At 44.7% G+C, this 25,555-nt stretch overlaps 1 protein-coding gene across 1 annotated transcript in view; it reads right to left on the reverse strand.

Annotated features, from left to right (window-relative positions):
* Positions 1–25,555, reverse strand: part of PCNX2 (pecanex 2) — a 1,407,555-nt gene that overhangs the window by 372,651 nt on the left and 1,009,349 nt on the right. The window contains exon 23 of the mRNA XM_075339694.1: positions 20,306–20,364. Coding sequence (XP_075195809.1) covers positions 20,306–20,364 — 59 coding nt within the window. The remainder of the gene's footprint in view (positions 1–20,305; positions 20,365–25,555) is intronic.

A 25,555-nucleotide genomic window follows, 5' to 3' on the forward strand; every position in this document is an offset into this window, starting at 1 on the left:
AGGGAAAGAGACAGACACAGGCAGGGAAAGAGGCATACACAGACAGGGTAAGAAACAGACACAAATAGACAGACACAGACAAAGAGACAGACTGACAGGGAAAGAGAAAGAAAGGGAAAGACAGGGAAAGAGAGAGACAGGTTAAGAGACAGACACAGACAGGTAAAGAAACAGACACAGACAAAGAGACAGAGACAGACACAGGGAAACAGACAGACAGGGAAAGACAGGGAAAGAGACAGACAGGGAAAGAGACAGACAGGGAAGGAGACAGAGATAGATAGACAGGGAAAGAGATTGAGACAGACGGAGAAAGAGACAGACAGTCAGACAAACAGGGAAAGAGATAGACAGACCAAGAGAGAGAGAGACAGAGAGATATATACAGAGGGGGAGACAGACATTATAATTACATTTATATCTATTTGTTTTGTGGTTTTTGTGTGCAGAATACATTATAGTTAATACATTCTATTTTGTTAACAGCAGTTATTAACCCGGGTGAAGTCGGGGTAGTACAGATAGTGTGTGTATATGTATATATATATATATAAATATAAATATATTTATATATATATATATATATATATAATATCAACATACAAGGTGGACCAGCTGTCCCCCGAACTCTGGATAATATATACCAATATATACCTGCTCTCTCTATGTTGCACGGACAAGGACTGGGAACAAATCCAACAATGTAGAAAATCAACGTGGAGAGGTCCAGCAGGAATGGAGACTTCAGGTATTGTAATTAAAATCCAAAATTTATTGCAAATGGATTAAAAAAGTTTCCAGAGTTCAATAGCAAGGTGCAGACATCACGCTGAACAGACTACGCGTTTTGGCGGAGACAATATGCCACCTTCTTCCCGGTCTAAGGCTGGTTCTGGAATGCCCGGTCAATCTTAAATAAGAAAAAAAGGGGAAAAAAAATTCTCCAAGTAGTGAACTGGGAGTGGTAACAGGTGTCAGTAAACACATTAATACTCTATGTATTCCAGAAGCAGCTAGAGAGAACAGACATAAATGTGAACAGAACTTGTATTGTACAGAGTTATCTGACTTAATATAAAAACAATTAAAAAACACAGATGTATATTTAGAACAATAGTGCAACATGACATAACCATTACAAATATGCACAAAATATTCAAAAAAGTTAGAGCAGTACCACTACAATAATATGGGGGCACCTAGTAAAGGAAGAAGAAAAAAAAAAAAGGGACAAAGATGGCGATATAGGACACATTGGTTAGTTATAGTGTATTGCTAGATCCATTCTATTGTTGAATCCATGTGGGAGCCTTGTATCTAAGAGAAACTTCCATTTACTTTCTCTTGCTAGGATTTTTTTCTGATAACCCCCCCCCTCTCTCTGGTTTTTTGACCTGCTCAATGCCTAAGAATGAAAAACCCCTAACATCCCCTCCATGTATTTGTGAAAAATGTCGGGAGACTATAGATGCTCCTGCTGGTGGTAAGTTGGCAGTATCAGAAAGATGTTTTCTAATCCTTTTTTTTTTTTTTTTAAATCTTCATGGTGCAACCTACATATTGTTTGCAACAAATGTCGCAATTAATTAAATAAATGACATTAGCAGTATTGGAGTTGATATACGAAAGAATGTCAAAGGGTTATTATGCATGGAGGTGAATGTTTTGGATTTTTTAACATGCTTATAGCATTTGCACACGTTAGCTTCACACCCATAGAAACCTTTGGTTTTTAACCAATTAATTGTCCTTAGAATTAGGAGGCATAGGATCTCTAAAAAGGCTAGGAGACAAGAGTGAGCTCAATATGGGGGCACCTTTAGCCACAAAGGAGATGGGTTTGTTTTCTATAAGTGATTTTACAGTTTTATCCTGATAAAGGACGGGCAATAGTGATGAGCGAGTACTAAAAAGCTCGGGTGCTCGAAGCTCGGGCCGAGCCTCCCAAGATACTCGTGTACTCGGCCCGAGCACCGAGCCCAATGTTATCCTATGGGAGACCCGAGTATTTTTGTGAAATGACCCCCCGGCAGCATGTAGAAACCCTAAAAATGTCACAAAAGTCTCAGAAGAGTGCTCAAATGACATGGCATCAGCATGGGGAAGACCCCTTGAAGCATTTATCACTCAAAAGTCACAGATGTGAACAATTTTGTCCGAGTTTTACGCCATTTTTACGGACTCACCAGAAAACCTTCCAAAATGACACCAAAATGAATTTTCATGGCGTAAATGTTAAGGGCACATACCCAATAGTGAGATAGAGCTGGTGTATGTTACTTTTTGAGATTAATACATGAAAGATTTTACATGAAAACCTTGTGTGGCACTCCGATGTCCAAAACGCACGTTTTGTGCTTTTTACTAGCGATGTCGGTCATTTTTTTTTTTTTTATTCTATCTCCCTCAGTCCGTCGGTCTGTCTCTCTCTGTCTTGTCTGTCCCCCTCTCACAGTCTGTCGGTCAGTTCCCCCCCCTCTCTCTTACTTACCGTTCCCCGATCACTGCCGCGGCGCTGCACAGCTGTTCAAACTCCGGTGGCTTTTCCTCTTTTGAAAAAGCCGGCCGCTCATTAAACAATCTCCTATTCCCTGCTTTCCTGCTTTTCGGCGCCTATGATTGGTTGCAGTGAGACACGCTCCCACACTGAGTGACAGCTGTCTCACTGCAACCAATCACAGCAGCCGGTGTGTGTATACTGTGCAGTGAAATAAATAATTAAATAATTAAAAAAAACGGCGTGCGGTCCCCCCAATTTTAATACCAGCCAGATAAAGCCATACGGCTGAAGGCTGGTATTCTCAGGATGGGGAGCTCCACGTTATGGGGAGCCCCCCACCCTAACAATATCAGTCAGCAGCCGCCCAGAATTGCCGCATACATTAGATGCGACAGTTCTGCGGCTGTACCCGGCTCTTCCCGATTTACCCTGGTGCGTTGGCAAATCGGGGTAATAAGGAGTTAATGGCAGCCCATAGCTGCCACTAAATCCTAGATTAATCATGTCAGGTGTCTCCCCGAGATTCCTTCCATGATTAATCTGTAAATTACAGTTAAAAAACACACACACACCCGAAAAATCCTTTATTAGAAATAAAAAACACTAACAAAGTCCCTCATTACCAATTTATTAACCCCGACAAACCCTCCATGTCCGGCGTACTCCACAGTCCTCCAGCGTCGCGTCCAGCTCTGCTGCATGGAAGTGACAGGAGCTGCAGAATACACCGCCGCTCCGGTCACCTCCACGCAGCTAATGAGATGAGTATAGCGATCAGCTGAGCTGTCACTGAGGTTACCTGGATCCAGCGGTGGATGCAGCGGTGGCCGCGGGTAACCTCAGTGACAGCTCAGCTGATCGCGCTACTCACCGCCGCTCCAGTCAGCTCCATGCACCAACTGAGGTGAGTATAGCGATCAGCTGCTGTCACTGAGGTTAATCGCGGCCACCGCTGGATCCAGCGGTGGCCGGGAGTTACCTGACTGACAGCAGCTGATCGCGCTATTCCCTTCATTAGCTGCGTGGAGGTGACCGGCGGCTTTTACTATTTTGAAAAAGCCGGCCGCTCATTAAACAATCTCCTATTCCCTGCTTTCCCCGCCCACCGGTGCCTATGATTGGTTGCAGTGAGACACGCCCCCACGCTGAGTGACAGGTGTCACACTGCACCCAATCACAGCAGCCGGTGGGCGTGTCTATACTGTGCAGTAAAATAAATTAATAAATAATTAAAAAAAAACGGCGTGCGGTCCCCCCCCTTTTTAATGCCAGCCAGATAAAGCCATACGGCTGAAGGCTGGTATTCTCAGGATGGGGAGCTCCACGTTATGGGGAGCCCCCCAGCCTAACAATATCAGTCAGCAGCCGCCCAGAATTGCCGCATACATTATATGCGACAGTTCTGGGGCTGTACCCGGCTCTTCCCGATTTGCCCTGGTGCTTTGGCAAATCGGGGTAATAAGGAGTTAATGGCAGCCCATAGCTGCCACTAAATCCTAGATTAATCATGTCAGGCGTCTATGAGACACCCTCCATGATTAATCTGTAAATTACAGTAAATAAACACACACACCCGAAAAATCCTTTATTAGCAATAAAAAACACACACATATACCCTGGTTCACCACTTTAATCAGCCCCAAAAAGCCCTCCATGTCCGCCGGAATCCAGGATGCTCCAGCGTCGCATCCTGCGCTGCTGCATAGAGGTGACCGGAGCTGCAGAAGACACCGCCGCTCCGGTCACTTCCACGCAGCAAATGAGGTGAGTAGCGCGATCAGCTGAGCTGTCACTGAGGTTACCCGCCGTCACTGGATCCAGTGACAGCGGGTAACCTCAGTGACAGCTCAGCTGATCGCACGGCTGTCTTCATTAGCTGCGTGGAGGTGACCGGAGCGGCGGTGTCTTCTGCAGCTCCTGTCACTTCCATGCAGCAGAGCTGGACGCGACGCCGGAGTCCGTGGAGTACGCCGGACATGGAGGGTTTGTCGGGGTTAATAAATTGGTAATGAGGGACTTTGTTAGTGTTTTTTATTTCTAATAAAGGATTTTTCGGGTGTGTGTGTTTTTTAACTGTAATTTACAGATTAATCATGGAAGGAATCTCGGGGAGACGCCTGACATGATTAATCTAGGATTTAGTGGCAGCTATGGGCTGCCATTAACTCCTTATTACCCCGATTTGCCAACGCACTAGGGTAAATCGGGAAGAGCCGGGTACAGCCCCAGAACTGTCGCATATAATGTATGCGGCAATTCTGGGCAGCTGCTGACTGATATTGTTAGGGTGGGGGGCTCCCCATAACGTGGAGCTCCCCATCCTGAGAATACCAGCCTTCAGCTGTATGGCTTTATCTGGCTGGTATTAAAATTGGGGGGGACCGCACGCCGTTTTTTTTAATTATTTATTTATTTATTTTACTGCACAGTATAGACCCGCCCACCGGCTGCTGTGATTGGGTGCAGTGTGACACCTGTCACTCAGCGTGGGGGCGTGTCTCACTGCAACCAATCATAGGCGCCTGTGGGCGTGGAAAGCAGGGAATATGAGATGGCTGTGTACAGAGCACAGCGCGCCGGCCGGTATAAAGGCTCGGTCACGCTGTGCAGGCCGGCCAATCACTGCAATTCCACAACTAACAGGGCTGTGGCATTGCAGTGGTCTGCCAGCCAATCCCTGCATGAGGGCTGGCTCTCAAAAGAGCGCCAACATGCAGGGATGAAGACCACGAGTAAAGCACGAGTATTGCAAAATTACTCGGTACCCGCCGAGTAGCCCGAGTACAGTGATACTCGTGCGAGTACCGAGTAGTAACAAGCATGCTCGCTCATCACTAACGGGCAAGTATTTTTTAATGATGGAAACAATGCTATGATATTGGGGACTATAGCGTGTACTAAATGTAACCTTTTCTGAAACGTTACCAATGTTGATATTTTTTTTCTTTTTATTTGAGTACAATAAGTGGGTTCTGTCCATATTGTCCACCAACTTTCTGGCTCTTCTCTATAGCCTTATGAAATAAGTCCAGTGCAGCTGGTCTCGATTTAACAAGGTATTACTCAGAAAAACGCATGCAAAAGGTATCATTGAGATTGACAAATTCAGACACGTTGGTATCACTTTCCAAATGTCTAAGGCTATTCAAGATTATTTGTTCATTAAAAGAAGTTACCATTGTTCTATTATATGTATTATATGTACCTCTAGAAGAACTAACAATCGGTGATTTAGTATGATCGTGAGCCGCTTCAGTATCAAAATGTACTTTTAAAGTCAGATTGCGTGCAAAGCGGTTCACATCAATAATCGTCTCATACAAATTAAATTTGTTAGTAGGTGCAAACCCTAGACCTTTGGAAAGGAAACCGACATGAGACTCAGACAAGATATAGCTGGATAAGTTAAACACTGGAATATCTATCGTTTTTTGTTCCTAATTTTCATGTGAAAGCCTCTTGGATTTATGTTTTCATCCTCCTCTCCTGCTTTTTCTTGCTCGTTTTTTAACATAGTGTTTTCTTTATTTGAAATTTTGTTAACCCCTTAACGACCCTTGACGTACTGGGTACGTCATGGATCGTGTGCCGGTAAGCCCCGCCCCCTGCCGCCAGCAGGAGGCTGCGATCCGCGCACATATCAGCTGTTATCAACAGCTGACATGTGTGCCTGCTAGCCACGGGTGGAATCGCTTCATCGGGCCATTAACCCCTTACATTTTGCTGCCAAAATCTGGCAGCGATATGTATATGGGCGCCGCCATGACAGTCACTTACCCCGCCCCCGCCGGAAGTCACGTGACATGATCACGTGACTTTCGGTGGTTGCCATGGTAGCACGGGGTCATGTGATGACGCCTGTAGCTAACATGACTCACTTCCTCTCAATGCCGGAATACAGCCGGCATTGAAAGTAAAGCAGCAAATCTGCAGTTCTCAGCTGTGTAGCTGAGATCTGCAGATAGTGCAGAGCGATCGGATTGCTGATCGCTATAGCCCCCTAGGGGGACTAGTAAAATAAAAAAAAAAAGTAAAAAAAAAAAGTTTTAAAAAATTAAAAAAAATAAAAAAAACCCAAAAGTTCAAATCACCCCCCTTTCACCCCATTGAAAATTAAAGGGTTAAAAAAATACAAAATACACACATACACCTGACGTTTTTAACGGTACCATTATAGCGCAGATGCTACGTTTTGATCGCCTAGTATTGCATTTTGCGCAAAATTTGCGGCGACCAAAAAACGTAATTTTGGCGTTTGGAATTTTTTTGCCGCTACGCCGTTTACTGATCAGATTCATTGATTTTATATTTTGATAGATTGGGCATTTCTGAACGTGACGATACCAAATATGTGTGTATTTTGTATTTTTTTAACTTTTTAATTTTCAATGGGGTGAAAGGGGGGTGATTTGAACTTTTGGGGTTTTTTTATTTTTTTTAATTTTTTAAAACTTTTTTTTTTACTTTTTTTTTTATTTTACTAGTCCCCCTAGGGGGCTATAGCGATCAGCAATCCGATCGCTCTGCACTAACTGCAGATCTCAGCTACACAGCTGAGAACTGCAGATTTGCTGCTTTACTTTCAATGCCGGCTGTATTCCGGCATTGAGAGGAAGTGAGTCATGTTAGCTACAGGCGTCATCACATGACCCTGTGCTACCATGGCAACCACCGAAAGTCACGTGATCATGTCACGTGACTTCCGGCAGGGGCGGGGTAAGTGACTGTCATGGTGGCGCCCATATACATATCGCTGCCAGATTTTGGCAGCGAAATGTAAGGGGTTAATGGCCGCGGGTGGAAGCGATTCCACCTGCGGCTAGCAGGCACACATGTCAGCTGTTGATAACAGCTGATATGTGCGCGGATCGCGGCCACCTGCTGGCGGCAGGGGGCGGGGCTTACCGGCACACGATCCATGACGTACCCAGTACGTCAAGGGTCGTTAAGGGGTTAACAAAATTTCAAATAAAGAAAACACTATGTTAAAAAACGAGCAAGAAAAAGCAGGAGAGGAGGATGAAAACATAAATCCAAGAGGCTTTCACATGAAAATCAGGAACAAAAAACGATAGATATTCCAGTGTTTAACTTATCCAGCTATATCTTGTCTGAGTCTCATGTCGGTTTCCTTTCCAAAGGTCTAGGGTTTGCACCTACTAACAAATTTAATTTGTATGAGACGATTATTGATGTGAACCGCTTTGCACGCAATCTGACTTTAAAAGTACATTTTGATACTGAAGCGGCTCACGATCATATTAAATCACCGATTGTTAGTTCTTCTAGAGGTACATATAATACATATAATAGAACAATGGTAACTTCTTTTAATGAACAAATAATCTTGAATAGCCTTAGACATTTGGAAAGTGAATCCAACGTGTCTGAATTTGTCAATCTCAATGATACCTTTTGCATGCATTTTTCTGAGTAATACCTTGTTAAATCGAGACCAGCTGCACTGGACTTCTTTCATAAGGCTATAGAGAATGATCTGATACATCTCAGTAAAAATCTTGAAAATAATGCTCGTGATTTTAATCTCAGCCTCTCTGAGCAGAAGTCCATTGCAAAGCTTAAAAACAATTCTAACCTCCTCATCCTGCAAGCAGATAAGGGTGGCGCTGTTGTCACCATGAACGCCGGTCTTTATAAAAAACTTAACTTGCAGGATTTGGAGGACAGAAACACTTATGTTTAATTAAAACATGACCCTACATTGGATTTCAATATGGAAATGAATGCCTTGTTACATGAGGGGTTTGGAATGGGAGCGATTCCTAACAAAATTATGAAATACCTTTATGTAGAAAATCCCATCATACCAGTTTACCACTCATTCCCTAAGGTACATAAAGGGGTGTTTCCTCCCCCCATGAGACCTATAGTCTCAGGCATAGGTTCCTTTAGCGAAAGGCTTTGAGAATGGGTGGGCCATTTTCTGAAACCCCTTGTTCCACTAACGCCAAGTTTTCTTGGTGATTCCAGAGATGTAATTGGAGTCTTGGAGAAAATACGGTGGCAGAATAATTATGTTTGGCTATTATGCGATGTAGTAGGGCTTTATCCCTCAATCCCACATCATATTGCTTTAAGATGTGCTAGATATTATCTACATCGCTACAGCTCATATGATTCAAACATACAAAATTTTATAATTTCTGCAATTGATTTTCTCCTTAGACACAATTATTTTTCATTCAATAACAGATTTTTCCTACAAACATGCGGCGTTAGCATGGGAGCACGTTTTTCTCCGTCTCTTGCTAACATTGTCATGGCTACATAGGAGGAAAATTTTATATTTTCTGACGATAATCCATTCAAAAATGGTATTGTCTGCCTAGGAAGATATGTAGACGACTTGGTGTTTATTTGGGACAGTGATATTTTGGGACATGATTCCATTAATAATTTTTTCAATTATTTGGATACCAATGACTATAATCTCAGATTTACTAGTTCTGTACATATTTTTTTGGCCAATTTTCTGGATCTGACTTTGACAGGGGATGTGACTACACATCTGATTAATATTTCTCCTTTCAGAAAAAATACGTACTGTAATAGTATTCTAACAGCTAATTCTAACCATCCCAAACACACTACCAAATCATTCCCCTTGGTGAACTTATCCGGCTAAAAAGAAATAACACTCAAAACCTTACGTACAAATTGGAAACCGATTTAGCCTGTAATAGATTGAGTAATAGAGGCTATCCCAAATATTATCTAGAAAGAGCCAGAAGGTTGGTGGACAATATGGACAGAACCCACTTATTGTACTCAAATAAAAAGAAAAAAAATAACAACATTGGTAACGTTTCAGAAAAGGTTACATTTAGTACACCCTATAGTCCCCAATATCATAGCATTGTTTCCATCATTAAAAAATACTTGCCCGCCCTTTATCAGGATTAAACTGTAAAATCACTTATAGAAAACAAACCCATCTCTTTTGTGGCTAAAGGTGCCCCCACATTGAGCTCACTCTTGTCTCCTAGCCTTTTTAGAGATCCTATGCCTCCTAATTCTAAGGACAATTAATTGGTTAAAAACCAAAGGTTTCTATGGGTGTGAAGCTAACGTGTGCAAATGCTATAAGCATGTTAAAAAATCGAAAACATTCACCTCCATGCATAATAAAAAAACCTTTGACATTCTTTCGTATATCAACTGCAATACTGCTAATGTCATTTATTTAATTAATTGCGACATTTGTTGCAAACAATATGTAGGTTGCACCATGAATAGTTAAAAAAAAAAAGGATTAGAAAACATCTTTCTGATGCTGCCAACTAACCACCAGCAGGAGCATCTGTAGTAGAGATGAGCGAACCGGTCGTGGTTCGGCTCGAGTTCGGTTCGTCGAACGTTCGACGAACCGAACTCGAACCGCATAGGAAACAATGGCAGGCATTCACAAACACATAAAAACACCTAGAAAACACCCTCAAAGGTGTCCAAAAGGTGACAAACAACTCACAACACAACACAAACACATGGGAAAGTGACAAGGACATATACTCATGCGAAAACAAAAGAGCTGGACAAGGAAAAAGAGGAGGACACACAGATATATGAGTATATGCAAGGAAACGTCGATGCCATTATTGTGCAACTTGAGCCCTGCTCATTTTAGGCTTCCAATCTGGATAAATTGCCTGAGCTTGTCACGTACGCCTTGGGGATCTTGTCGTGTCCTGCAGCCAGCGTTCTCTCGGAACCTGTCTTCAGTGCTGCTGGGGGTCTGCTGGCAGATAAGCACACGTGTCTGTCCACTGACAATGTGGACATGGCTCTCAGAGGACTTTTCTTCCCCTGGGTCAGCCAGGGTAGGCGAAAGGCACGCGTATTTTTGAGAGTGCTTCATGCAAAGCATCTGTTTCATTTTGAAAAGGGGGATCAAGTGATGCCAGTCAAGTGGGGTGTGTGTGGCCCAATTAGTGGAAACAAGGCAGACTGTGGTTGGAGTCCCCTTGCTTTTGAAAAAAAGCACCAAGATGAACAAGTCATGGCTCTCAGAGGACTTTTCTTCCCCTGGGTCATCCAGGGGAGGCGAAAGGCACGCGTATTTTTGAGAGTGCTTCATGCAAAGCATCTGTTTCATTTTGAAAAGGGGGATCAAGTGATGCCAGTCAAGTGGGGTGTGTGTGGCCCAATTAGTGGAAACGAGGGAGACTGTGGTTGGAGTCCCCTCGCTGTGTTTTACATGATTTTCGAAGGGCATGACATGCCTAAGAGGTTGAGTTTCATCATCTGCAACTTGTTGGCAACAGAAAGGCTGCCTTTACAACCTTTTGAGACCGAGGATTTTCGAGACCTTATGCCCATTGCAGTGCCCCAAGAGCCGATGGCCAGTCGTCACTCCTTCTCCAAGGAAAGGCGTGCCCGCGCTACCACAGCAGGTCGCACACAACCTCACCGATTCCTTGAGCAACTCTGTGTGTGACAGGGTGCATTTCACCACAGATACTTGGACCAGTAAGCATGGACAGGGGAGTTACATGTTGCTGACTGGGCACTGGGTAACTATGGTGAGAGATGGAGAAGAGTTTGCTGTACAAGTCTTGCCATCCCCACGACTTGTGTGTCAATCCTTCCTCTGTATGTACAAGTTCCTCCACTGCTTCTGCCTCCTCAACCTCGTGTGGGTCCTCCACCTCGGCCCAAACCCTGTGTGGTCAGGCCACCCTTCCTTGTAACTGCACCCAAGGAATCCCACACACCTCCTTACTATGCCGGCAGCAGAGCTCAAGGCCATCAGGCGGTCAAATGTTTACTTTGAAATGTAGGGGAAATGTGAGACACCGCTGAGGAATTGTGGACGGCTAGCTCTGGAGACTGAGACAGAGTTTCATCAATGATTGTCTACACTCAACCAGCAGTCAGGGAAGGTCGGGTGCGACAATGATGCAAACCAGTCTGCGACCTTTCTTCAGGGCAATGTGACACATGTGCCTTGTATGGCTCACGTGTTGAACCTGGTTGTCCAGCAATTTTTAAAACACTATCCCGGCCTACATGGCCTTCTGCAGAGGGCACGGTGTATCGCCTGCCTGGATCGACACACTCAGATGGGCTGTAAAGGATAGGCTAGAGGCAAGCCACTCACCAAGCTGGACACCCAGAACCCTGAAACCCTTTAACCCCTATACAGTGATTTGGAATTACACAGGGCCCAAGTTGATCAATACCTGTGGAAGGCTGCAGTTCCAGAGAATAGTAGTCATGCAGGGTCAAAAACATTAATTGAGGAAGAGGAACAGAATGGGATGGCCAGGACTTAATCAGAAAACAAGCAGAGGTGAAATGCGGATCGGCCAACGAGGTACATAAACAGCAAGCAGGAAAAGTAGTTAGGTAACAAGCACAAAAACTCATAAAACTGAACTGGGGGTAACAGTAACAAGAGGTTCATAGCTTTGTCTGGCAGTGGTCTGCAGACAGGAGGGGCCTAAAAAAAGGTGTTGTGTCTTCCCATTGGTTGTAGCTGAATGATGGTACTTCATCTGTGAGATACCCACCACCTACATTCAGCCTGTGGTTCTGTATCTGTCAAGGTAACGCAACCCAGTGGGTGACCATAACCTGCGTCCACCTGCGCCGCTGGCATCGACTCCTTTCCCATCATCAGCACTATGCACGAAAGGAAGACGTTGTCACCTGGCGACCGGAGTACAAATTGATTGAGTGGACTACGTTGGTGACTTAACGGCCGTGTGCGGCAATGATGCAAACCTGTCTGCGGCCCTTCGTCAGGGCAATGTGACACACGTGTCTTGTATGGCTCACGTGTTGAATCTGATTCTCCAGCAATTTTTAAAATACCATCCCGGCCTACATGGCCTTGTGCAGCGGGCACGCTGCTATGTGCTCACTTTCATCCTTCGCACCCAGCAGCTCAACAACTTTCATCGCTCCGGAAGTCTTAGGGTCTGGCGGTTAAACGCCGGAAATGCGATGTTCCGACACGCAGGAATTGGAATCTGCACATGTTGCAGCGTGTGTGGCAGCGCCGCAGAGCCCTGCTGAAATACGGTATGACGTATACCCTGGGCTAACTTGATCCAGAGGTGGTGCAGATCACGCTGCTGGAGTGGTGTCAGATCAAGGACCTATGCACCCTTCTACACAGTTTACAAATGTCGACGAAGATGTTTAGCACTGGCGATGCCATTCTCAGCGTGACAATTCTGGTCATCTACAAGATGGAGCACACTGTAAGCATTATTCGGAGTCAGGTGTTGGTCCAAGAGGAAGGTGAGGACGTACAGGAGGAGTCATATGCAGAAGGGATAATAAGATCTACAAGGTCCATACGGTGAGCGGCACCTAGGCGGCAGTTATGGTGGGGGATAGGGATTAACAAGGGCGCATAGTATCAGCAAAAATTGTTGAGGAAGGTGCAGGAGCCCATGAAGAAATGGAGGACGAACTTGCGATGGGCATGGAAGACTCAGCAGATGAGTGAGAGCTTGCTCACATTTCGGTTGTGCGAGGTTGGGGGGAGAGGGCAGAGGAAGGAGGCACGATTCTCACCTCTCTGCCACCAACACACCAAGGACTTGGTCCTCCTGGATGCACAAGACACATGAGCGCCTTCTTGCTGCACTACCTACAACATGACCCTCGGATTGTACGAATTCGAAGTAATGCTAACTACTGGGTTGCCACACTATTAGATACCCGGTACAAGACAAAATTTGGCGAAATAATTCCTGCCATAGAAAGGGAAGCACGTATACAGGAGTATCTGCAGAAGGTGGTACGGATTCTTAGATCTGCTTTTCCAGTAAACACCAGTGCTGCACAGAGTGAATCTCAACGCTTTCTCATGGATAGGAGGAAATGGGCTTTTACTTGTCCACATCTGAGGGACCGAGGGCTGGCTGCTGTGCTGAGATGGCATTGAGTACGGTGTCCCTGCAGAGTTGCACTTTTGGTCATATACCAAATGAGTTGAAAAAGGACAAATGCTGGTGGAAAGGGGAACAGGTGTGTTGGAAAGGGGAAAAAGGTTTTTGTCCGTGGGTTTGTTGGTTAAGCAAAAGTAACATTTGATGAAGAAACACCATCTGTTACGGTGGGACTGGCAGATTTGGATAAGGTGGTATATACTATGTTACCGCTATATAATGAAAATTAATAAGAAAAGAAAGAGAAAGGTATATATCCCCATCAGCAGTCAATGTCCACCGTGCTCCCAGATGGAAAAGGAGAGGTTGGCAACTGGAAAGTTAGGTGGAGGATACAGATCTGTGTGGCTATGAAACTAATAGTTGCCTGAACCGAGTTAGACGCCACTCGGATCTTGAGACTGGGAGCCCTGTTAGTGTCACAGGGTCCACACGCCCACCCAGCCCAGGAACTCCCTGTTAACATCACAGGGGCCATTCAGTACGCTGACCGTGTGCATTGGGGCCACACCTGTGGACAGCAGGCGCATCAGCAGCAGCAGGACTGTTAATGCCACTGGGCTGCACAAGCAGGACTTGTAGGACAGGAGCTGGTCTTAACCGTTCTGCGTTGCCAACTGTGGTGGCGGCCTGCATCTACGCCCTATCCCTGCCTACCTCTGGCCTAAAGCCGCAATGGGTTCAACACATGGAGGTGTGCTCTTTCGGAGCATAATAGAAGACTGCGCACCTCCTTGTTGGCTCCAGCCCGTTTTATAACCTGGGTCCGCCCCAAACCAGGGTGGACCACAATGCACCTCCTGGAGACAAAAGCAGAGTGACACGTCATGAGTGGCATAACTAGCGTCCTATTTGGAACCGCAACTTCAATAATGACCTCATGGCTGCCACGACACAAACACCTCACCAGTCATCGTCTGACCATCAATAATGAGGTGACAAGTCATAGGGGCGGGCCTCTGCAAGCCATTTGGGAGTGGCCTAGCCACATCGTCAGGACACCTGATGCCCTGTGGTCTATACGGGCCCCCCACATCAGGGGCAGGGCCAAAGAGTTCATTACCGGACCTAGTCTCTGATGCAGTAAGTGCCTGAGCATGGTCAGTTTCATGAAATACAGTCTCTGAAAAAAGATTATCAGCTTTAGCATGGTGTCTAGGCACAAAACAGGACTTAGACCCGGAACGGAATGCAAGTACCTGTGCAAAGAGGCTTTTCGCACTAAGTGTGGGAGCATGCGCTGTATCCCGAAATGAAGACTAAGGGGCACTTTGCACACTGCGACATCGCAGGTGCGATGTCGGTGGGGTCAAATTGAAAATGACGCACTTCCGGCATCGCATGCGACATCGCAGTGTGTAAAGGCTGGATGATACGATTAACGAGCGCAAAAGCGTCGTAATCGTATCATCGGTGCAGAGTCGGCGTAATCCATGATTACGCTGACGCGACGGTCCGATGTTGTTTCTCGCTCCTGCGGCATCACACATCGCTGTGTGTGAAGTCGCAGGAGCGAGGAACGTCTCCTACCGGCCTCACTGCGGCTTCCGTAGGATATGCTGAAGGAAGGAGGTGGGCAGGATGTTTACATCCTGCTCATCTCCGCCCCTCCACTCTGATTGGCTGCCTGCCGTGTGACGTCGCAGTGACGCCGCACGACCCGCCCCCTTAACAAGGAGGCGCGTCGCCGGCCACAGGGACGTCGCACGGCAGGTGAGTGTGTGTGTGAAGCTGGCGTAGCGATAACTTTCGCTACGCCAGCTATCACCACATATCGCTGCTGCGACGGGGGCGGGCACTATCGCACTCGGCATCGCAGCATCGGGCTGCGATGTCGTAGTGTGCAAAGCCCGCCTTAGCCTCAGGAATGGCACAGTCAGGCTGAGCATACTCACTACTCACTTTCTATCCCTCCGAATTATTAAAAGCAGCAATGAATTCCCTGAGTTTGCTATAACATTAGCGTAGCAAAATGTGCATGATGGTGTCCTGCAAAGGTGCCAGAAATAGCTTGGTACCAGTGGGGCACTAATGAAATACAACAGCCAGTTCTATGATGCCACTAAATGGCAGTATTTTTTGCTATCATTATAGCTTATTAAAAACAGAGCAGGAGGGTGTCCTGCACATGTGCTAGAAATAGCTTGGCACCAGTGGGACAATAATGAAATACAACATCCTGTTCTATGATGCCACTAAATGGCAGTATTTTTTGCTATCATTATAGCTTATTAAAAACAGAGCAGGAGGGTGTCCTGCACATGTGCTAGAAATAGCTTGGCACCAGTGGGACAATAATGAAATACAACATCCTGTTCTATGATGCCACTAAATGGCAGTATTTTTTGCTATCATTATAGCTTATTAAAAACAGAGCAGGAGGGTGTCCTGCACAGGTGCTAGAAATAGCTTGGCACCAATGGGACAATAATGAAATACAACATCCAGTTCTATGATGTCACTAAATGGCAGTATTTTTTGCTATCATTATAGCTTATTAAAAACAGAGCAGGAGGGTGTCCTGCACAGGTGTTAGAAATAGCTTGGCACCAGTGGGACAATAATGAAATAAAACATCCAGTTCTATGATGCTACTCAATGGCAGTATTTTTTGCTATCATTATAGCTTATTAAAAACAGAGCAGGAGGGTGTCCTGCACAGGTGCTAGAAATAGCTTGGCACCAATGGGACAATAATGAAATACAACATCCAGTTCTATGATGTCACTAAATGGCAGTATTTTTTGCTATCATTATAGCTTATTAAAAACAGAGCAGTAGGGTGTCCTGCACAGGTGTTAGAAATAGCTTGGCACCAGTGGGACAATAATGAAATAAAACATCCAGTTCTATGATGCTACTCAATGGCAGTATTTTTTGCTATCATTATAGCTTATTAAAAACAGAGCAGGAGGGTGTCCTGCACATGTGCTAGAAATAGCTTGGCACCAGTGGGACAATAATGAAATACAACATCCTGTTCTATGATGCCACTAAATGGCAGTATTTTTTGCTATCATTATAGCTTATTAAAAACAGAGCAGGAGGGTGTCCTGCACATGTGCTAGAAATAGCTTGGCACCAGTGGGACAATAATGAAATACAACATCCTGTTCTATGATGCCACTAAATGGCAGTATTTTTTGCTATCATTATAGCTTATTAAAAACAGAGCAGGAGGGTGTCCTGCACAGGTGCTAGAAATAGCTTGGCACCAATGGGACAATAATGAAATACAACATCCAGTTCTATGATGTCACTAAATGGCAGTATTTTTTGCTATCATTATAGCTTATTAAAAACAGAGCAGGAGGGTGTCCTGCACAGGTGTTAGAAATAGCTTGGCACCAGTGGGACAATAATGAAATAAAACATCCAGTTCTATGATGCTACTCAATGGCAGTATTTTTTGCTATCATTATAGCTTATTAAAAACAGAGCAGGAGGGTGTCCTGCACAGGTGCTAGAAATAGCTTGGCACCAATGGGACAATAATGAAATACAACATCCAGTTCTATGATGTCACTAAATGGCAGTATTTTTTGCTATCATTATAGCTTATTAAAAACAGAGCAGTAGGGTGTCCTGCACAGGTGTTAGAAATAGCTTGGCACCAGTGGGACAATAATGAAATAAAACATCCAGTTCTATGATGCTACTCAATGGCAGTATTTTTTGCTATCATTATAGCTTATTAAAAACAGAGCAGGAGGGTGTCCTGCACAGGTGCTGGAAATAGCTTGGCATCAGTGCGACAATACAGAAGTCCAACAGCCACTTTTAGGATGCCACTAAGTTCACTCAGTGTTTGCTAGTATAATGGCTTAGTAACAATGAGTTTCAGTGTGCAATGCAGGCAGACATGCTGCAAATATCTTTGCACTTGTGGGACAATACAGAAGTCCAACAGCCACGTTTAGGATGCCACTAAGTTCACTCAGTGTTTGGTAGTATAATGGCTTAGTAACAATGAGTTTGAGTGTGCAAAGGGCAGGAGGGTACAGTGGCAGGGTTGTGGGTCTCTGGGTAGAGGAAAGGAAGCCTGCCTTGCTATCCCTCCTAATGGGGAAATGCAGCGAGGAAATCCCTGACCTTAGCTACACAGACGCTGTCATCTTGTGTAGCTGTTAAACTCTGTTTTCACGGACCTGTCACCTCTGGCTCTGACCCTGCCGGTATTAGCCCTTAAAAGGACTGATAGAAAATGCTATCCCTATGCTGTACAGCGCTGTGTATAGAGCGTATACAGCAGTATCGGAGATAGGCGCTGCGCCAGCGGTGACTGACACCAAGGACGCAGAAGAGATAATGGCGTCCGGACGGGCAGATACTCGTTTTTATAATGCAGGGACATGTGACATGGACATCCTATCACACATGCCGTTGCTTCTCTGGCTAAAAGTCCACTTAGCTGTGTGTGTGTCTGGGATTGGCTGCCATGCTGGCCCCCCCCACTACACGCGCACGCTTAGGGAAAGAAGACAAGAAAAAAAAAAAATGGCCATTATCCATACAGCAGTGATCTGAATGCGCTGTTCCCGCACACTATACGCTGAAATTTCATAATAGTGTGAGTCACAGAGTGACTTACACTATTACAGCGGAAAGCCAGCTAGTAATTAGCTGGTCTTTTGCTGCTAGAACCGTTCTCGAACGTATCTAGAACTATCGAGCTTTAGCAAAAAGCTCGAGTTCTAGTTCTATCTAGAACAGCCCCCAAAATCACTCGAGCCGCGAACTGGAGAACCTCGAACCGCGCTCAACTCTAATCTGTAGTCTCCCGACATTTTTCACAAATACATGGAGGGGATGTTAGGGGTTTTCATTCTTAGGCATTGAGCAGGTCAAAAAAACAGAGAGAGGGGGGGGGTTATCAGAAAAAAATCCTAGCGAGAAAGTAAATGGATGTTTCTCTTAGATATAAGGCTCCCACATGGATTCAACAATAGAATGGATCTAGCAATACACTATAACTAACCAATGTGTTCTATATCGCCATTTTTGTCCCTTTTTTTTTTCTTCTTTTGCTAGGTGCCCCCATATTATTGTAGTGGTACTGCTCTAACTTTTTTGAATATTTTGTGCATATTTGTAATGGTTATATCATGTTGCACTATTGTTCTAAAATATACATCTGAGTTTTTTAATTGTTTTTATATTAAGTCAGATAACTCTGTACAATACAAGTTCTGTTCACATTTATATCTGTTCTCTCTAGCTGCTTCTGGAATACATAGAGTATTAATGTGTTTACTGACACCTGTTACCACTCCCAGTTCACTACTTGGAGAATGTTTGTTTTTTTCCCTTTTTTTTTCTTATTTAAGATTGACCGGGCATTCCAGAACCAGCCTTAGACCGGGAAGAAGGTGGCATATTGTCTCCGCCGAAACGCGTAGTCTGTTCAGCGTGATGTCTGCACCTTGCTATTGAACAATAAATTTTGGATTTGAATTACTACAACTGAAGTCTCCATTCCTGCTGGACCTCTCCATGTTGATTATATTTATATTTATATATATATATATATATATATATACATATATATATATATATATATATATATATATTATAATATTTATACTGCATATATATAGATAAATGGATAGATAGATATAAGTTTTGGGTTTTTTTTTGGGGGGGGGAATGACTATTAGTGCATTTTAGTGACAGGGTGGTAGTATGGCATCGGCCCCCAAAAATTGCCCTGTAGTCACTAGCCCTCTAGTTATCCTTGTAAGCTGTGTAGCTTCTACCATGGGTCCCCAACTCCAGTCCTCGAGGGCCGCCAACAGTGCATGTTTTCAGGATTTCCTTAGTATTGCACATGTGATAATTTAATCACCTGCACAGTTGATGATTCCAACACCCATGCAATGCTAAGGAAATCCTGAAAACATGCACTGTTGGTGGCCCTCGAGGACTGGAGTTGGGGAACCCTGTTCTAGGCTCAGCCAGTCAGTCCTGATTCCAACCTGACCACTGCATTGGCTATGCTGTTCATCATTTTGTCTGTGTGGCAGGGCACTCCACTATGTCCTACTCATCAGGAGAAAAGAGGCTTGGTTCATATTTTGGATTTACATTTACATTACAGTATGTTTTTACAATATATAACATCATGAAGGATCATGTTTGTAATATTCATTTATGGAAGCAGGTAATGGGCAGCATATCTTTTTATTTTTTTTTATTGCATATAGATATTTTTAAACGTTTTGATATCAATATGACACTGCTTCCATCAGAGATCAATTAAAAATTTCCTTGAGAGAAACTAATCAGGGTGGATACCACAAGTGCATAGAGATAGAATATTAGTTTAATCCAATCTAGTCCCTGAAACTACTCCCATACATACTGATGCTTTTAACCCTTACAGTAAATAGTATTAGTGATCATTCAACATTTTTGCTTTTTGTTTAACAATTGAGGTCAGACTGAAGTATAAGGCAATAAACATAATTACAACATCATGCTGCTTTATATTAGGCCAAGCTGCAGGCAGACAGACAATATTGTTTATGGCCACATTGGAAAAACTATGATAAATGAATTAGATTGAGAGATTCATGTCTATAAGCTCATAATTCTGATATAAGACATTAGCTGGAATTTACTGTAAACTTTAATATGATGATAATTACAGTCAAAATATTATGTATACGGTTCTTCAGCCTCAAAAAAATCCAGGACACGACAAATTTGTATCTTACAAACAGGACAGTGTTAAAAAGTGTCTTGTTTTTGCAGACTGTCGTGGAATTTCTGGACGGTTTGCAACCCTGACAGGGAGGGCTCTCTTGAACCCATTGTACAGTTAGCATACGCAGTCATATACACAATCCAAAGACATGGATACATGTATGCTTTACACACTTGCCTGGATCTTTTTCAATTTGATGCTTCAGTCTTGTGTTCATATTGTCAAGCCTTTTTGTGCTAAAAAATAAGATGGAGAAAAACAATAATAAAGTAATTTGACTAAGTTTACACTATCATGTATTTTTTCTAGCAATGTATCTGTGATTATTATGTGATTATAATGTATTATGGGATCTATCTTATCAAGTAAAAAAAAGCATTTATTAAACAAAACCTCACTGTCATGATGACTCTGGGATAGTGGGGAATCAGGTCCCCTAAGCTGTCCCTCAAGCTAGAGGACCTTATGTGTGGCGCCCCTGAGGCTTCCGTCGCCACAGGGACATTGCACCCCAGCCAGAGGTGTGATGTCCCATCCTGGGTAAGGAAAGGGGTACATGCCAGTTCCCAGGTAAATCTGCACTACACCCATTGCTAGGCACACACAGGGACAGGGGACTGTGGCAGAAACCCTCGTGGCTGGCTCGCCAGGGAGGGCCGGTAAGTCCCATCCCCTTTCCGATTGGGTGGTAGCTTAGCAACTGAGGAGGTGGGAGGAGCCACCAGAGAGGAGACAGGGAAAGGAAGGTCAAGTTTAGGCAGTCTGTGAGAGAGGGGAGAAGGAGGAGGAGGTCCGCGGGAGGCAGAGGAGAAGGAGAGGCAGTAAGAAAGCTCTAGTCAGTCAGGAGCTAAAGAGAAGAAAGTGACGCTTCCTGGTGAAGACCCTGGGACTCAGAGGGTCCAGGTGACACCAAGCAGGGAACGAAAGGATTCCAGGGCCACAGATAGCTTTTGAGCTGGTGGCCTGTTCCACAGGAACATCGGTGGAGGGATCAAGCTGCATCCAGGGGACGGTCCCTAGTCACTGGAGGAGGAGAAGTCAACTCCAAAGGTTAGAAACCGAGGTCCATGGAAGCTGCATGCTCCCCGGACCACAGCCCACAGCAGAACCTCTAGAAAAGGGGCAAATAACCGACAGGCGAGCTCCCAGCCCGGAGGCTGCAGTGGAGGCCAAGCCAGGTTCAGCCAACAAGGGCAAGGCTTGAGGAGTCAGCTAAGAAAGGAACACATAGAGGGGTGCACTGGCATTTACCCCCAGATCTACCTGGGATCAGCGGAGGTCCCTGACAGGGGATTCCAGCACACCAGTGGGCAACCGGACAGCTGCCGTGTCAAATAACCAACTGTGAGTAAACATCTTGAAACTGCAGTCCCTGGTGTTGCCTCTGTTATTTTATCTGCATGAACTTCCATCACTGCATAGACACTTACAAGCACCAACTTTGCCCTGGGGTACCGCTCCACCTGTGGGGAGCAGGACCATCCAAGCTGCAATTCCACCAGCCCCGGAGCCCCCATACAGCAGCGGCGGCTTAATAGCCGCAAACCACAGGTGGCGTCATGAATACAAACTGTAATCACCACACTGAAGCCATATTAATTGACTCCCGCCAGGGTCACGGAGTCGGGCCCCACCACCACTGACGACCCCCGGACTAGTCCGGCCCGGCACCGGGTGTCCCATAGCCCTGGGGTAGGCGAGTCATATGCTATCCCTATTCTCAGTTTTACCTGTCACGTTCGCTTGTGGAGGCACTGAGACAGATTGGAGAGAGATTACCAAAGTGTAGTTAGCAAATAACCCACAAGAGGGTGATTATGTCTTTTCTCCCTCCCTGATGAAGCTGCTAACGGGGGTGCACATGCTCCCGGACAGCGAAACACGTGTCGGTGGGCTGGGGGGAACTCTTCTTCCTAAGAGCTGGTCGTTTGGGCCTTTGTTACTGACACCTGCACATCTGCACTTTACAGGTGGGTACTTGTATCTAATGGTGGCTACTATGTCCCGTGTTTCAGGTCTTTCATGCATCTGACACTTTAAACCATTATTTGGTATGCAGGCAGTTTACTGTTCATCTTCTTCTGAGATATGTTTAAGTCATGTGCACTGATCACTTTAATACATTACAGTCATTGCAGTCATGGTTGTTATGGTATCATGGAGACTTGCTAATTTAAGAGGGTTCCAATGTCCAAAAGTAGAAATAAAGCAGCAGCTCACTCAGAGAATGGCAACAAATTCTTTATTCTGCTATCGCAGATATGAACGCAGGAATAGTGGTGAGAGGAGGGGGTGCGGGGGCGGGAGACGGATGACAGCCGTTTCGCGCTGTGGATAGCGCTTTTTTCTACTTCTGGACTTTGGAATCTTGACCACGTTGTCAGCAGAGCACCACCCGGCACGGCATTATAAGCTCTGGAATAGCTAAGTCCTGGAACAGCTGATTGCCACTGAACTGTAAATACAGCTCCACTGAATGGCTTATGCGCTGCAGTGCCCGACTTTTTATTTTCATATTACAGCATAATTTAACAGGGTGATAGAGTAGTCAGCAAGCTGGGTGTGCAGCACAGGAGGTCTCATCAATAGTACAGGAATAAACAAATTGTAGTCAGGTGATAGCCAGGAGTCAGGAGCCGGGATGTCACGTATACAACAGAAGGTAGAGATGGAGCTGAGGTCGGGAACGAGGATACAGGTCAGAGGCCGGGGAGTCAAGGTAACGTACAGGGGTGGAGGAGACACAGGTCGGGACTGGGATTAGACAGACAGGACTGGAACAAAAACTACAGACAGGAATGGAGAGTCAGGAAACGAGGGACGGACAAACAGAGGATGGCATGGGTCAGGACAAGGTAGTGACGAGGCAGGACAGATCAGGTTAACTCACGGAATCTAGGCACACACACATTGCAGAGCCGAAACTATTACTGGCACAGGAGCAGTGCCAGGATATAGTGGCCTGTCTTTCGGAATGAGGCAGAATGGAATTAACCCCTCCCATGACCTGTAACCCTGAGATAAAATACCAGCAATGGCTCAGCGGCGGCTGGGCCAGTCATGGATCATGACAATACCCCTAATGGGAGAGTTTCCTTCCTGGGTCTGTTCCTGACCAGTACTGATCCGTTTCCCTCTCTCCTTCCCCACTGGGAGTGAGGAGACTGGAGTGTAATGAAAGTCACAGACAAGGGAACAACCAAAACTCTGTCACACAGTGTGCACACACATAGGTAAAAACAATAAGAGATTAAGGACGAAGCACAGGAGAAGGAATAAAGCTACAAAACAACAGGGGTAAACTTCCACAACCGCAACAAGAAAATAGAACAATTTGTACCAGAGAATCTGGGACACCACATCTCACAGACAAACATAGAATCTATAGCTGGCATGGGAGAAAATTTCACCCAGCTTAAATAGAAGGGGAGCAGATGTGATTGGCCTCCCCACCACATGTGATCAAAGGAAACTAACAAGCAAACTAGCAGAGATTAACTTTTTTAGCCTGTCTATGATTCAGCATACAGTAGGTCAACGCCCAAGTTTGCCTGTGTGAATCCCAGATACCAGAGAGTCCATCTGGCGGAGTGTCAGCATCTGTAATGTGAACAGAGCACACCGCCACCATGACAGTCAGCGAAGTTTGTGCAAAACACTGTGTGACGCTGACAGCTGGATTCACAACTGTAAACTAATTACATGGCTGCATCTCTCTTTTAAGTCTGATTACAGAAAACCCTATTATGTGAGGACAAGATACAGTGGTGTATGATGTCACCTTTTCAAACATCTTTTACTACACATCCAAAAGATCCAGGGTGGGATGCAGCCAGTTCTCACTGGTTGATAAAATTGCAGCCTGTTCCCTGAAGCGGTAAGAAGCAGTGCCCTTATCTGGTACGGAGGGCTCATCGGTTTCAACTGAATGTGCGTCCTTGGGGGCACATTCCATTGAAATATAGTACATTGCATCTATCAAGGGAAGAAGGCCGTCGTTGTTGCTCGCTATCATATGATTTCACAGCTATGTGCCAGCCAATCCGCACCACATATAAAGCAGAGGACACTGCTTGACTGGATAGGTAAACAGAATATTTTTTTCGCTTAGTTACAGAAGAATGTCAATATGGGGTACATAGGGAACCAGGATGGGGGACATATTGGGACTAGGACAGAGGATGTATGGCAACCAAGATAGAGGACAAATAGGATCCAAGATGGAGGACATATTGGGGACCAGGATTGAGGACATATAGGACCATGATGGGAGACATATAAGGACCAGGATTGAAAACATCTGGGGACCAAAGTAGGGAAAATATGGGGTCCAAGATCGGCGACCAGTAAGGAGGACATATGTTGACTTGTATGAAAGACATAAGGAAACCAGGATGGAGGACATATGGGGACCAGGATGGGGGACATATGGCCACTAAGATGGATGACATATTGAGACCAGGATAGAGGACATATGGGAAGTAAGATGGGGGAAAATATGATGACCAAGATGGGGGACATTTGGGGACCAGGATGGGCAACATATGGAGAACAGAATGGAGGACAGATGAAGACTTGGATAGGGGACATATGGTAATCAAGATGAAGAACATATAGGGACCAGGATGGAGGACACAATAACACACTCATTTTACTAAATGTACACTATCAAGTATTTTTTCTAGCAAAGTACTGTAGACCTATCTTATCAAGTAAAAAACACTTATTAAAGGAAACGACAACTATAAACTAATTATATAGCTGCATCTGTCTTTTAATGCTGACTATTGGCAACAATATTATGTGAGGACAATTTGCCCTAATCTTGTCGGAAGAGCAATATAAATACACTGACAAGCAAAAGGGTAACAATGTTTTGAACTTTTGACTTTCACGCTCCATATCTCACCATCCATTATATCTCTGCATGTGAGATTACCTTCATTTTATAGACAATCAATTTGGCTATCTCATACATAAATCTGACTTACAACTATTTAACATCTGATTACTTATGCAGATTCTTGTCATGTCACTGGATTGTTACTGTTCTGCTCCTGGTGTTGGAAAGATCTTTTTCATCCTGTATACTACAAAGTACAAACTGTTCCCACATTCCCTAATAGATCAGTGTGTTATTAGGTTGATTCCCAAGTGAAGATCACTGGTTCAAATCGAGGATCAGCCGTGAAGAAGATTTCTCTGGAAAAGAGAAACATCATCATCCATTTCATCGATATCGGTCTCTGGGCCTTGAAAATTGCAGTTGGAAGAATATGAAATGAAGTCTATTCATCCATTCAAAAGCCAAAAGATGTACATCCAGGCAAAATATAGGCATCAATAAGTCGGCTCATCACAAGATCTATCAGTTCTGATGTAACAAACTGTTACGGGGGGCTGTCTGATAATAACCGAAAGGAGTAT

The sequence above is a fragment of the Anomaloglossus baeobatrachus genome, chromosome 3, assembly GCF_048569485.1.
Source record: "Anomaloglossus baeobatrachus isolate aAnoBae1 chromosome 3, aAnoBae1.hap1, whole genome shotgun sequence".
Lineage (NCBI taxonomy): Eukaryota > Metazoa > Chordata > Amphibia > Anura > Aromobatidae > Anomaloglossus > Anomaloglossus baeobatrachus.